The sequence below is a fragment of the Pelodiscus sinensis genome, chromosome 6, assembly GCF_052426305.1.
Source record: "Pelodiscus sinensis isolate ZL-2025 chromosome 6, ASM5242630v1, whole genome shotgun sequence".
NCBI lineage: Eukaryota > Metazoa > Chordata > Testudines > Trionychidae > Pelodiscus > Pelodiscus sinensis.
The window spans coordinates 6,754,332-6,769,853 of NC_143057.1; the positions used below are offsets into that span (position 1 = coordinate 6,754,332).

Below are 15,522 nucleotides of genomic sequence, written 5' to 3' on the forward strand. Positions count from 1 at the left end.
GTGAGCGCTCAGCAGGGCTGGGGGGGATGGAGGGATGCGTGTGTGTGTTAGGGCTGGATGGGGCTTGGGTGGGTGGACTTGGATCAGAGACGGGAGAGAGGCACAGAGGAGAGAGAAAAGCTACGTGCTGGCACGACCCAAGCGAGCGGGTGACCTCTTTCTTTTCCCTTTCTCTCCTGCCTTCTCCTCTGCCTCCTCCCCTGGTGCCACGCTGGTCCCTCGCCCAGGTATTTGCCTCCCCCCTCCCTCTCCTGAAGTTGGGATGTGGGGGTGTCCGGGGGAGGGGGGCTGGTGGGCTCTGAAGGGGGCTGCTTGGAGGAGGACAGCGTTAGCTGGAGAGGAGAAGCCATTACACTCGCTCCTGCTCTCCTCTGAGAGAGAAAGGAGGAGGAAAGAGCCTCACTTCTTGCTCAGTTCCCCGGGTGTCTCTGTCTCCCAGCCACACAGGGAAGAAAGAGCCTCCCCCCTCTTCCCCAGCAGCTTTTCCCTCCTCTCCCTTTCCCTTCCTTTATCTCCCTGTCCTCCATTTGCAAGCTGTCTGCTTTGGTTCCAGTCCAGACTCCACAACACAAAGCTTCCCCCCCCCCCCATGCAGACACAGTCTCCAAGCTTTTTATGTCTCCTGGAGTAACCTTTCTTTTCCCTCTTAGCAGTGTAGTTTCTACCCTCCACAGAGCGAGACAGACCCTCCTGGAGCTCCCTAGAGATGGGCTCTGATAGGATCCCTCCCTCTTTTTGAACAGACAAACAAAAGTTTCATTTGTTTCAATGTCAGCCACTTGGGAAGACCTTCAAGTTTGGGGGCTTTGCTGCTGCTGCTGCTTTTCGTGTGTGTGTGTGTGTGTGTGTGTGTCTCATGAAGCGGCTTGCATGTCTAAGAGGAAGTGACTAGTTTGGCAGAGAGCTGTGATCTGAGTCAGGTAAGCCATGTCATGTTCTGTAGCTCCACCAGAAAATGGAGGAGAGAGACAGAGAGAAAGAGCAGGCTTCCAGTAGACAAAGCTGAGATGGGAAGTGGATGCCTCTCCATTTTTTCTGAAGCTTTGCTGACTCTGGCTGGCTTAATCCTAGGCTATTTTTTCCCCCTGAAGGGTTCTTCAGTTTTTCAGTGTGCAACATTTTGATGGCTCTTCTCTGTGACTTCATTGAATAAGGAAACAGCAGGAATTTCTTAGACTCTGTTCCACACAGAGACACACATCCTAAGGTTTTTTGTCTGTCTGTTTGTTTGTTTTGGGTTTTGGTTTCCTCCCCTTTGCTCTGCTTTTCATGTTGAAGTCAACCTTTTAGATTTTTCTGCTGGTTGAACTTCATGGGATTTGAGATGTTGATTCAGTTGGCCAAAGACCTCATTGTTCTTAAATATTTGGAGGTAAGTCTCTATGGCTTGTGGCTCCTCAGGTTCTTCTGCAGAGCTCCATGCAATGTCAGTCATTAAGGTGCTAAGGAAGTGGTTGGTGGCCTTCTACCGAGCATTTTTGCTTCTGAGGCACAGCAACATTCTTTCTTTTGGATACATTAAAATGGAATTTTTTTTTAGTCAACTAATTTGGTTACATGTTTATCATGCCACAAAGCTTTTTAGTGGTGGCCTGAGGCTGGCTTGGAAGTTGAAGTTTCTTAAGGTACTAGAAAAGAAACAGTTTCTCTTTTTCTTCATGTTGTCTGACTTGCAAACATCCCACAACTTTCACATGTTCTGTGTCTTAAAAATGTTTATTTCTGAAACTGTCTAGCAATGTTGGTGTTCTGGATTTATTTTTTATGTCATTATGGAAACCTGAGATCTTTAAAACCATGATGGGCAATAGCGTATTTCTTCAAAGCTTATTTATTTTCACCTTTTTATATGCAATAGTCTAGGACAGCCTTAAAAGAGAGTGACAGCTGTTTCCATCACCCTCTTCCCTTCCCACCAGCCTTGCTTTGCAGATGGGTTACAGAGTTTAGGCAGTTCTTCAAAAGGGCAAATTGGAATCCTGAAACATTTCAGCATTTAAAGAAGCGACAGTATGCAGTCTGAAAACATGGGTCAAGTAGAGATGTGTGAGTAATCTGCTTTGTATGGTGTACAGAATATTTGGAAGAGCTCAAGAAAGGAATATGGTGGTTTTAGGATAGAATACACACAAAATGCTTGGAGATGGCAGTTGTTGGAGTAGAACTTGGGGAGTCCATCTGTGAGAAGGATATAAAAAGCTTTCTTGATCACTTCCTTTTTTTGTGTGTGGGGGGGAAAAAAAAGTAGAATACATTCAATGTATGACATGTTAAGTGGTGTGGTTCTAGATTTCTGGATGCCAGTAATGTCTTGCTCAGTTCCTGAAATGGTGCACACATCTGTGTCTTTCTGTGGAACAGTACCTTTGTGGGATGAATCTTGTTGGAACACTACTTTCAAATATGTTTAAGGTTACATTGAAACTGAATGAGAGACAAGGAAAATCTCCTTGCTGTCTGATCAGTGATAATGAGCCTGATGTAGTGACCATTGAAGTAAATGAAAATGTCCTCATTTAATTCCATAAATTTGGTTCTGGTCCATATTATCCTTCTCTCATTCCTATAACTTTTGAAACTATTCTTAGATAGATACATTCCAAAGCGAAAAGAGCTGCGAGTTTCTAAAATAAGAGAAAACAAAGGGGCATATGGTTTGTTCTGAGCTTAAGTCCTTTGCTATTGAATGTGAAAAGTGTTATCCTTCTGCAGTAGGTATGAGAATTAAGAAGAGGCACCTTGAGGGGAGGGGCTGACTTTACATGTTGTAGCTTACTGTAGAAAATCCTAAATTAGTCACTATGAATGTAAAATACCACATAACACTCTTCACGTTTGGGTGAACAGGGCCTTATGGTCACAACAATGTTCCTGCTAATGAAGATACTTACCTTAGATATTTTCAAGATGGAACTGAAATTTGTATAACAGTAAATGGGCTTGATCAGTATTGAAAAAGTGGTTAACCGTAAAGTAACTTCAGTAATCCAGGTCTTATTTTCTTAGAGGGGTAACACAGTTGTTCTCTTGAGGTCAGTGCTCTGTTCCTTGGTTAAAACAATAATTCATCACACACCCAATAAAAGTACTTGCCATTTGGAGCTATGATGTTGAAGAATACGAAATGTAAAAAGAAGCACTAGTGAATATTTCAAGTTGATAGAAGAAATGCTGTTTCATTATCCAGGACAAATAAAGTATTCATGTGTGTGTATACATATATATAAAATGAGTTCAGACTATGAACAATCTAATGTGAGTACAAAATGGGTTGGTTGATATGGAAACTAGAACACTCACAAGCAGAAGTATAATATTTTTTTTGGGGGGGGGGAGGGTGTGTTTTATCATTATTCAGTAAAGCTAAAAAGAGATTTAATCATGTTACAGTGCTGGTTTGTGACTGAAAGGAAAACTGGTATTTGGAAGCCATTAGCTGATTGTGATGATGGCTGATAAGTGTTAGGAGAAAATGCTCCACATAGATACTTTGACATCTGGTAGATGTTATGTTGGGCCCTAAGGAATGGACAGTTTAATTTTAGCACTAGCAAGGAAATAGGAAGAACTAAAATCTTATTATAGGTCAAGCTACAGTTTGAGGAAGGTTATTCCAAAAAACCAAAGATATACTTCTTGAAATACTGAACTCTCAGAAACAGGGTGAGCAAAAAGCTACTCCCATGATGGTTATATGGACTTTCTATAAGCAAGTGTAGCTTTACAATAAGAATTAAGATCGTTCTGTTCTACTCTAACACCATCTATGCATGTTATTGCAGGTCATTTATCAAATTGAGTTTAAGAACATTACTTTGTAGCTTTCAAACTGTGGAAGAAGGATGTAATCTGTAACACTGGCAAATAACTATGTAATTAATATTCCTTAACCAGCTTTGTCCTAATATAAATCTATAATTGATCAAACTCAAGGAAGAAAAATATTCCCCTACTTGTATACTAACCAAGAATAACAACACTTAATTGAGCTAAAATGTCACAAAGAGTAATTTTGGGAGGTAGAGTAGTTGTGAGTAAGAGGATCCATTTTTATTGATGGATCAGGAAAAGTCTGCAGAGCACATACTAAGTTTTTGTGTCTTTTTAACTTAGTTTGTTTTACTAAGCTTTGTGCTATACTTGGGTCACACCATGGTAGGAAGCCTTATAGCAATATTTATCTGGAAGGCTGCAGTAGGTGCTCATGGACTGAAAGAATACATGTGATAAACTGTTCAAAGTCTTCTTCCACTGACATAATTCTATAATTTTCGTTCATTGTTGAAGGGAGTGGATTCGGTTCTGAACTTCTAGTTGGTGGCTTCCATAGAGAGATCTGTTTCCATCAGTCTAAATATCAGTATGTCCCCAAACACCGGGGTGTATCCATAGTGTCCTACAGATGAAAGGAAATGATTCCTTTGGAACTCTTTCTGATAACAGTAAAATGTAATATGAACTCCTGGGGTTTGAAGACGAGTTTTGAAAGTGTTAACTAAAGACGGTTGGGCATTACGGAGCCCACTTTGCTCTTCGATGTGAGAAGGTAATTCTGAAGTAAAAAAATAAAAGGGGCGAGATCAGAGTTAGATTGCTTAAATGTCCTAAAATATTTCAGACTTAAGGGAAACAAATTCTTTGATCCAAGGGTGGGATGGAGAAGGTGCTGTGATGCATCTTCAGCAGCTGGCAGTGACACAGTTAACATTGTAAATGGTTGAACTTCAGCATGGCATTTCTCCAAACAAGTTGACTGTTGAAAATAAAATGTTCCAGAAGAACTGGGAGAACAGGAAAGAAGTTAAAATAGCTTGGTTTGTATGCCAGTGCTGAAAGAAGAAAAAGGGGGAGGAAGGGAGATAGCTCGACTCATGATAATTATCTTGTTGGTTGCAATGAAAAGGGCTTAGTAGAAGCTTCCAAATGAGGGGACTTGATTTATAAGAATTCAGACTTCCTTTATGCCTTGTGTTTTGCAAGCATTCTTTTGTCTACTCAGCTTATGTTTGGGAGGCTGCACACACAGGGTGGGGAGTAGGAGTCAAATGAGATTATTTTTTATTTTTCTTTTTTTTTCTGTCAACTTTGGAAAGAAGACTGCAAGGTTTAATGTTTTGTCATTGTTGTCTTAGAGTTCTGTGAAGTTATGTGTTGCAGTGTAAACACAACATTAGAGAAGCTATGAGAGATGGAAAAAAGAGTTCATGTCCTAGGTACTTCAAGGTATCTAGGCTAGTCTGTGGTTTTTATTTTACTGAATTCTGTCTTCAACAAGAATACTTTCAGTGGTAGGACTGCTTTGTTCAGCTTGGGGCACTGTCTTATTATTGCAATATCCTCAAGCTGTTCTTGCCTAATTGCTAAATGAAGAAGCTTCTCTTAAGCTGTGTTTGGAAAGACTTGCCTTCCACTGTGGAAAGTCATAACTACGTGGTATTTATTCACTGCATACAACCTATGCTGTTTTTTTCAATTCATTGAATGTTACTCCTGGAAAGAACAACAAAAAGCGATGTCTTCTGATCTACCTTTTTCTCCTTTTGCTGAAAACTCCAGTGTTTATGGAGAATCTGCTTGTGGTGGTGAAACCATGCAAGATGAAGATGTAGAGTTGGCCCCTGAAGGGGCTTCATGAAGACCTACAAAGGAAGATTGGAAGAACTGGGCTTGTTTATTTTGGAAAGGAGAAGACTGAGAGGGGACATGATAGTGGTTTTCAGTATCTAAAAGGGTGTTACAAGAGGAGGGAGATAAATTGTTCTCCTTGGACTCTGAAGATAGGACAAGAAGCAATGGGCTTGAACTGCATCAAAGGAGGTTTAAGTTGAGCATTAGGAAATACTTTCTAACTGTCAGGGTGGTTAAACACTGGAATAAGTTGCCTAGGGAGGTTGTGGAATCTCCATCTCTGGAGATATTTAAGGGCAGGTTGGATAGACATCTATCAGGGATGGTCTAGACGGTACTGGGTTCTGCTGTGAGGGCAAAGGTTTGGACTCGACCTCTCGAGGTCCCTTCCAGTTCTAGTGTTCTATGATTCTGTGATGGAACTGGGGTGAGGCTGGTGTTGTAAAGACTTAGTATTTTGTGAAAAGGGTGGGTGGGCTAGGAAAATCCCTCCAGAAAGCTGAGTTGTTGGGGGCTATTTGGGCAAAAGAGAACACAGGCAAGAGAAGGCCATTGCTCCCAGATGGGGAGTCGCCTATGTTCCTTCTATCAATTAAAACTCAATAATATGTCCAGGACAAAGAGCTGTAGTCACAGCAACAATGTCATCGGTGATTAGGAAGGACTTATGGAAAAATTAACTAGGTTGTAACCATTTCAAGGCTAATGTAGTGAAAATCCAATAGCTCTAGGTCAGTGATGGGCAACATAGGCTAATGAGTGGAGCCCCATGAATGGCCCTCTTTCATCTCAGTGAGCCACAAGATTGTCATAACCAAGATAATGAGTAATCCTGTTGCACTAGAGACTAACAAAAATATATAGAATCATGTGTTAATCATCTGATGAAAGCTCATGCTTCTGTGTATTTTTGGGTATGTCTACATTACCAACCTAGTTCGAACTAGGGTGGTAATATAGGCAACCGGAGTTGCAAATGAAGCCCGGGATTTGAATTTCCTGGGCTTCATTTGCATGAAGCCGGGTGCCACCATTTTTAAATGTCCGCTAGTGCGGACTCCGTCCGCGTGTAGTGCGGACTACCGTTACTCCTCGTGAAATGTGAAACGAGGAGTAATGGTGAAACAAGGAGTAACTAGAGGAGAAACTAGTCTTTGAAACGGGGAGTAACGGTAGTTTGGACTAGGAAGCCTAGTCCGAACTACCTAGTCCGTGCCGCGTGTAGCCGCGCGGCACGGAGTCCGCACTAGCGGACATTTAAAAATGGCGGCGCCCGGCTTCATGCAAATGAAGCCCGGGAAATTCAAATCCCGGGCTTCATTTGCAACTCCGGTTGCCTACATTACCACCCTTCTTCGAACTAGGGTGGTAGTGTAGACATACCCTTTGTTAGTCTCTATGGTGCCGCAGGACTACTAGTTGTTTGTAAAGTTACAGACTAACACGGCCACCCTTGTGAGACTTTATAACCAGGGCAGTCTTCCGAGATTGGGTAGCTTTGCTAACTGTGCTTGTTTACCTAGAATTTGCCAGTGGTGCCGACTGAACTGTAGCAGTACTTTGGTTGAACGCAGAGGGAGCGCACAGCTCTCACACTCAATGTTGGGTGCAATCAACACGCACCTGGCTTAACTGGCTTTGAGTGCGTGTCACTTGGGTAATACCCAGGGCTTGACAAACTATAGTATCTATTCGCCCATGGGGAGTAGATTTCAGCCGCGCGCCCCATTTACCGGCGGCACGCGCATGTGCAGTGCGGGGCTGGCGAGTGGCTTTCGCTGCCGTTTGACAAGCCCTGGTAATACCTGTAGGAAAACATCTATGAATATGGAAACCGGCGGAGGAATCTGGCAACTCTGCATGTGCACAATGGCCAACCAGATGTCTTGCAGGCCACATGTAGAATCTCACTGGGCTACACATGGTCTGTGGGTCACAGGTTGCCCACCAATGCTCTTGACTGACCAGCAACGTCACAAGGGAGTAGGCCTGTCAATTTAAGAATCCTGTTGTTACTGTGGGATGATGCTTATGTTCTGAATTGGGAGGAAGGTAAAACTGAATTGTTAAGTTTGCGCCTAAGGCTATGGGACTGACCCAGGATCTTGTGGGTATGGAGAACAATTAACCTTCAGCATTATGGATCTGCCTTTTCCCTTTTCTGATGAATGCTGTATGTATGCAGTTTAATAATTTTCCAATTGCTAAGAAAAGGAATGGGTAGCAGTATAATATGCCATGTTTGCAAGACCTCTCACAAGCACATCTTCGACCCTGACCTGAAGATTAAGAAATAGGATGTTTAAACCATTGCGTTGCTATTGCTAATGAAAAGCTTTGGAAGGGACCTGCGAATTAGAATCCCAGCTGCTGTCAAGGTAGAGGAAATAAGGCCTTCAAAGGATGCAAGGATTAGAGTGTCAGGAAAAGCTAACGGGAGCATCAGCACAAGTAGAAAATAGACAGGGCTGTGCAGCCAACAGAAAAGTAGGCTAAGGCATGCCGTAATTATGTGTAGTGGAAACTTGCTGGTAATAGAGCAATTGCGTGGGGTAGAGAGGCATTAGAATGATTTGTGAGACAAAACAAAGCAGATGTTAAGAGGCAGAATGAGATAGGAAGACTCAGAGAAATCTGTGCCGGTGATAATGCAGGAAGACTTTATTGAAATATACTAAAAATGGAATTTTCTGACATACACAGAGTATCTTTTTCAATGATCTTTTGGACATTAAGAACTTCACTGCACCAGTTAAACAAGCAGCCACCTCTCCCTCTTGTGCCTGTTTGGGTCAAACTGTGTTACTTTGGGGGAGGGAGGGAAATGACATAACAGGTCAAGGTAAGAATTACTTCCCTGAATATTCTGGATGGAGATTAAATGGGCCAAAACCGCTGGAATACGACAAAATGGACATTGATTGCAAAGCTACTGGATTGAAATCATGATGGTTTGTTGTAGGATGCTCATAAAAGACTTCACTTCCACATTTTGGTAACATGTCTCTGATTATTGGCCAAGATGGAACTGTGTGCACGTTGGAGATGGGCGGGGAGAGAAAACAAAATCCTGAACTCTAGGTGCAAAGGAAAACGTTGGAAGTATTGCTGAAAAAGGTACCCCAAAGAGCTAAGATGCAAGGGTTTGTGGGCCTAGAGATCCAGGGCAAGAGATCAGTGCTGTTTTACATGCAGAGTGGGGTATATTTATCTTTTAATTCTTGAATGTTAGTTGTCTGTTGAAGACTTTAATTTAGTGTTTAGCTGGGAAAGGGATCATTAATAAAAGGCTCATTGTAGTCTGAATGTCCGAAGTCAGCTGTCTGGTGCAGAAACTAAAGGAAAAGTAAAGATATTCTCCCTCTTCCCTTTCTGCCTCCTTCCTCCTGTTGTTAATTTAAAATTGACAGCTCCAAAAATTCCACATTTCCTAACTTGGGCTAAACAAAAGTTCTAGAATAACTAGTGAAATTGATCCATTCACTGAAGGTTTCTGCTAACCTGTCAGTGAAGAGGACACTCCAATGTATGTGTGGGATTTTTTTTTTTTTAAGTAGATCAGAAATAGGAAACCTGCAAAACAATCATGGGACTTTTGATCAAGGTGCTAAATGAGCACTCAAGGAAGACAAGGCCATTGCAGATAACCTAAAGGGATTTTCTGCAGCAGTCTTCACTGCTACGGATGTGAGGGAGATTCCCACGCCTGAGCTATTTTTTTAGGGCACAGATTTGAGGAACTGTCCCAGTTGAGGTATCCGTAGTGAGGTTTTGGAACAAACTGATAAATTAAACAGTAATAAGTTCTGAGGACCAGATTCATCCACGACTTCTGCAGGAATTCCAATATGAAATTGCAGAACTACTAACTGTAGCATGCAATCTATTGCTTAAATTAACTTCTGGACTGGGGGATAGCTAATATAATGTTAATTGGAAAAAAAAAAAAGACTCCAGAGGTGAACCTGGCAACTGAAAGTGGATAAAACTAACTCCTATACCAGGCAAACTGGTTGCAATTATAGTAAAGAACAGAATTATCTGCTACATAGATGAATACAATATGTTGGGGAAGCATCAACAAACCTTTTGCAAAGTGAAATCATGTCTCTTATCCCCCCCCCCCCCCATCTGTTAGAGTTCTTTTAACCAGTAACTGGTTAAAAGACAGGAAATAAAGATTTCCTTTGTCAGTGGTCAGTTAATAACAGGGTCCCCTAAGGATCTGTACTTGGCCCAGTGCTGTTCAACATGTTAATAAATGACTTGGGAAGAGGGGTAAACACAGAAGTTTTCAGATGATACAAACCTCCTCAAGAGAGTTAAGTTCAAAGCTGACAGTGAAGTGATCTCAAAGGGATCTCACGAAACTGGGGCAACAAAAATTCAGTGTTGATATATGGAAAATAGTGCACATTGAAAAGCATGATCTCAGCTATCCACACAAAATAATAAGATTTAAATGACCTGTTACACTCAAGAAAAAGATGATGGAGTCATTGTGGATAGTTCTCTGAAAATATCTGCTCAGTGTGCAGTGGCAATCAAAAAAGCTGACAATGTTAGGACCCATGAGGAAAGGGATAGATAATAAAGCTGGCAATATCATACTCATCATCATCAATAACCATGGGCTCAATGCCCATTGGTGTCCAATACCTCCCTCACTATTTCCTTCCATCTTTCCCTGTCCAGTGCGGAGTGGCTTAGTTTCTGTAGACTAGCTCTGCACCAATCTACTATGTCATCTACACATTCTCTGTGGGGTCTGCCTCTCCTATTTGGACCATCCATTAAGCTGAATATCAGCGTCTTAACTTTTTGCTTGTCATTCATTGTGCAGATATGCCCGAATAGTTGTAACTTCCACTGTATAACCTTCTGCAGTAGGTTCTCTTTCAGCTGTATCTTCCTATATAATTCCTCGTTAGTGACCTTCTGCATCCATCCTATTCTCAGGATCTTTCTAGAACAACTCCTCTCGAATGCCAATATCCTTCTCTTCAAATCTTTTGTTATCACCCGTGTCTCACATCCTCACAACATGCTGCTAAATACACACATTTTCAAGATGCTCAGCTTCATTCCTAAGCTTTACTTTTCCAGTATCATACTGCCATTATTTAAATCCACATTATACCCAGGTCTTGAATACTGTGTGCCGTTTTGTTTATCTCATTTAAGAAAAGATATATTAGAATTGAAAAAAATAGAGAGAAGGCCAACAAAAATAATTAGAGTTACAGAGTGGCTTCCAGATGAAGAGAGATTATAAAGACTAGGACTGTTCAATGTAGAAGAAGGACAACTGAAGGGGTGTGTGGTAGAGGTCTATAAAACTATTCACGGTGTGGAAAAAAGTGGATAAGGAAATGTTATTGATTCTGTTACTAGAGGGTCACACTTAAAACAAACAAAAGGAAGTATTTCTTCACACAATACACAGTCAACCTGTGGAACTCTGTCAAGGAATGTTGTGGAGGCCCAAGTTGTATCAGGGTTCAAAAAAGACCTAGGTAAGTTCACCAAGGGTAGGTATCATGGAGGACAGGTCCATCAATGGAATTCTAAGAGGTTCTGGAATGCGACTGCATGCTCTTGGTGTCTGACTGACAGGTCTTGGAACTGGACGACAGGGGACGGATCACTTGATTGTCCTCTCTTCATTCCCTTTGAAGCACCTGGCATTGGCTAATGTTGGCAGACAGGAGACTCAGGTGGCTGGACCTTTGGTCTGACCCAATATGGCCATTACGTTGTTATAGTTTTGTGAGATCATGTGGAGGGATGATGGTTAAGGCACAGAGCTATAAGTCAAACATGAATTATCCTTCCCAGCACTGCCAATGAGAATCTGGGCCAATTATTTGTGATCTAAATTTCAGAAGTAGCCACACTTTTTTTTTGGCGTGTGCTCAAGTTGCAACAAGGGAGGGATAGCTCAGTGGTTTGAGCATTGGCCTACTAAACCCAGTGTTGTGAGCTCAATCCTTGAGGGGGCCATTTGGGGCAAATCTGTCAGGGATGATACGTGGTCCTGCCATGAGAGTAGGGGACTGGACTCAAGGACCTTGCAAGGTCCCTTCCAGTTCTATGAGATAGGTATTTCTCCATATTATATTAACCTTTTAGGTCTGTTTTTTTTCCAGAGGTGCCATAGTTCTCATCAGCCTCAGTTGGAATGGTTGATGCTTAGTGCCTCTGAAAGTTGGGATCAAGTGATCTCTGGCCTGGTACACAAAACTAGAGAAATCTGGTATTAGTGGCTGTGTCTGGAAGTTTTGGTCTAATTATTCAACTCTCTCTCTCCCACCATCTAAAAAACAGGGACAATGAAAGGCTAAGCTCATCGGGCCAGATTCTGTCCACTTTTTACTCATGGTGAAATAGAAATAGTTGGCATATCTTCAGAGTAAGGAACTCTTCATTGTGTGTGTGAGTGGCAGAATCCAGACCATTGCTTGTTAGGCACTCTGAGATCCTTGGATGGAGAGTTCTGTAGATTTACTATTTATCATTTCGCACCAGTGGGCTACCACTCAATTGAACTTCCAGTTGTGCTGACTGATCCTCTAGTCTCAGATGTACCGTAAATTAGCGTATATAACCCATGGGTTATACACGTTTTTACAAACCCCGCCCCCTTCCCCCCCGGTGGGGTATACATGTCCATGGGGTATACAAGTTTATTTTTACCCATTAGAATTGGTCAGCTCCGCTCCGCTGGAAGGAGGGCCCGATGAGCTTCCCGTGCACCTGTGCTGTGCTCTCTGTTCCCCCGCCCGGGTTGTGCCTGGCTGCGGCTGCACGGGGCCTGTGCGCGATTGCGGCTCCCCTCCCGCACGCCGGTCAGCTTGCCTGTGCTGCGCTTTCTGTCCCCCCTCGCTACCTAACAAAAGATGGGTGGAATGCAGGACATAGGCAGTTTATCCAGGTATGTGCAATTACCATGAATTAGCCTATAGTACCCACGGGTTATACACGCCCGTGGGTAATCTAAGTGTTTTTTTTACACAGCAAAGAAAAACTGTGGGTTATACATGAGTGCAGGTTATACACGAGTGAGTGCAGGTAATATATGCTAAAACACAGTATGTTACTAGCTAGGATTTATATGGAAGAGGAGACTAACAATATGCACACTGTGGCTATGTAACTCTTCATTTGGTAGCCTTGGTAGAGCTGGGCAACTTGGGAAGAGAGCAGCAGTAAAGGAGTAGGTGTAAGTAGTGTGTTCTATTAGAATCAGTATTTTCCTATACATTTATTTTGTTTTTTGAAGAGCAGGAAAAATAAAATAACAGACGTTTGGGGAAAAAAAGGAGAAATATTGATGCCTCCTCTTGTTCTGGTGAACAGAAAGCTCTCACCTTTGCATTTCAGTTTTCCTCTTGTTTGCCTTTGCTTTGGAAATTTGCGGTGGCTACAGGATATAGCATATCACTGTAGCTAGGCTCTGAAACTCACATGTAGTAGGACCAGGCCAGGTACTTTGGACAGTCCTCCATTCCATTGAAAGAAATTAGCGAGTGTGAAATGTTACAAGAGTATCCAGAGAGTTCTCTGTCTACTTAATTAGCTCCAGACTGCTACATTGTTACTGTCCTCTACTTAGTAGAGTTCCAAAGGCCAGAGCTTGCAATGAAGCAAGGAAGTGCTTCATTTCCTGGTCAGAGGTGCACCTGAATGTTACATTCATGTAATAATATCAAATCTACATGTATCAATTCCTTTTTGTCTATTGATCATTTATCTTCTGTTGAGGGGAGGAAACGGGGGAGAAAGCATCTCCCCTCTCAGCTTTGTCGGGTCATGCGGAGGTCAAGTTCCCCTGTCTAAGATGAAGCATATTGTGTGGAATAACTTTTGTGTATGATAGTACTTATGTAGCGAGACTATGAATTTTCCTCTGGAAATGAATATCATTTAAGATGGTTAAGTGAGTTGACCTATATGATGCCTCTTCTGGACTCTTGGCCAAGTCATTGTAGGAGACAATAAGAAGCATACCTTTTTGGAGGTGATAGGTGATTAGGTAAGCTATTAGGTCACTGGATGCTTTCCATTAGATCAAGAAAAAGTTGCTTCTCTGGAGTATGTGGACTCTGCCATCAGATGCTATTATCAGGGAAGATCTGTTAGACCAGTGTTTCTCAACCAGTGGTACGAGTACCCTTAGGAGTACTTGAGAGAAGTCTTGGAGGTACGTCAACACAACTGAAATGTGAAGAAACTGAATTTTTGTTTTAAGCTTTACAGGGCTTTATTATTTTTGTATTTTTTACACCCAAAAATGTCATCACCCACGTGGCTACGATAAAGTTGTTTAAACAACAAATGCATTGAAATGGTAGAAAAAAATTTAGCGTGTCTGAAAACTGTAGGTACTGGGGGTACTTATAATTTTTTTTTTTAAAAGGAGTACTTTAAAAAAAGGTTGAGAAACACTGTGTTAGATGGTTCATTGAAGGACAGAATCTTATTGTTGTAGTTTATATTTATATATATATATATATATATACACGCATGCACACTAGCTGGAGTTACCCGGCATTGCTCAGGAAACTGGAAGAACAAAATGTAGAAAAACAGTAGTCCATTATCTTTTTTTGAATGGTAGAAAAGTTGCACTGATTTCTATAGGGATTAAAATATAGGTCCACGTCATCCCCGGGGGAGGAGGGGTTCGACCCCGGGTGGAGGGGAGGTTACATGTGGGAGGGGCACCCCAGCTTGTGCCTGGGGCTTTAGGTGCCACAGGGGGGCAGGGTAGGTGCCCGAGCTGTTGTGCGCATGGGGGTTGGGGCACTGCGTGCCGGCGTGGGAAAGAGGGTCACTTATGTAACCTTGCAGGCAGGAGGGGGTGAGTCCCGGACGGAGCTGGGAGCTGTAGGCAGTGGGCACAGGACCTAGGGTGGGCGGGGCGACCCCTGCAGCGCAGCATGTCGGGTTACTTTTTGATTTGTACAGCTTGAGCTTGGGCCTGACTGGGTCCAAAAGTACCTTAAAACCTTCTCCTGGATGACAGGTTATCCCATGCAAAGTTTGGTTGCAGTAGCTCTTATAGTGTCCAAGATATTAGTGTACAAACTTACAAACATTCTCTCTCTTTCTATATATATAAGATTACAGAGCAATGCTAGAGGTGGCAGTAGACCATACACCTTCCTTTCCCTTTTCCCTTCCCTGGTGTACAGCATAGCTCTCAAGAAGGGTGAATACAAGGTTAAAACGATTAATATTTTAATCATGGTGTCACAACCAGAAAATGTAATCCTACCTAAAGCCTTGAGTCAGAAGTTGCAGATGCAGAGCAGAGTGGCACACTGATTGACTTGAAATGAGCAAACTAAATCTCTCATGCAAATGAACATGAAACTTTTTCTGCTTTTTGCTTGCACTGTGTAAACATTTGGCTTTCTTCCCTTGTTTCCCAGTGCTATATGGCTCTCCATAGGGTCAGTCAGTGGTATACAGTAATATAGGGTCTGCTTCCCCATGTTCTGATCTCTGTGGAGATGTTTATTTTAAGAGTTCATGTCTACTTAGTTTTGCTAATACTGTACTGTAATATCAGATGGGCTATTGAGACCTCAAGGGGTGAGTAAGCTATTTTTAGAGTGTTTGAAGGGTAGATGATGTTTCAAATTGTGGAATGACTTTCTGGAGGGTTCATTACCATATACTGAAGTTTTGTATGCCATGGCAATGAAGTTAAGTCATATGATTATGATGAGGCAGTATCTTAACTGGGACATTAAAAATGGAGAACATTTACTTTCTTCTGTTTGGAAATTTTAAAGGCCGATGGAGCTAAATTTCTTCACTGGGTGTTCTCACACCACCATGCAATGATAACTTCTAGCCTTCTTTACAGGTGAAAGAAGTAGCCTG

The 15,522-nt window shown here is 42.2% G+C and overlaps 1 protein-coding gene across 9 annotated transcripts in view; it reads left to right on the top strand.

Annotated features, from left to right (window-relative positions):
- Positions 1-15,522, top strand: part of ZNF462 (zinc finger protein 462) — a 109,178-nt gene that overhangs the window by 1,037 nt on the left and 92,619 nt on the right. For 2 of the 9 annotated variants that reach the window (XM_089779159.1, XM_089779157.1), the window contains exon 1: positions 26-227. The exons of 2 other annotated variants lie outside the window; for them this stretch is intronic. In XM_089779159.1, coding sequence (XP_089635285.1) covers positions 35-227 — 193 coding nt within the window. In that variant the 5' untranslated portion in view covers positions 26-34. Of the gene's footprint in view, positions 1-19; positions 228-255; positions 921-1,273; positions 2,047-15,522 lie in introns of those variants that run through there. 5 more of the 9 variants (XM_075931368.2, XM_089779158.1, XM_089779161.1 and 2 more) reach the window with 4 other exon arrangements.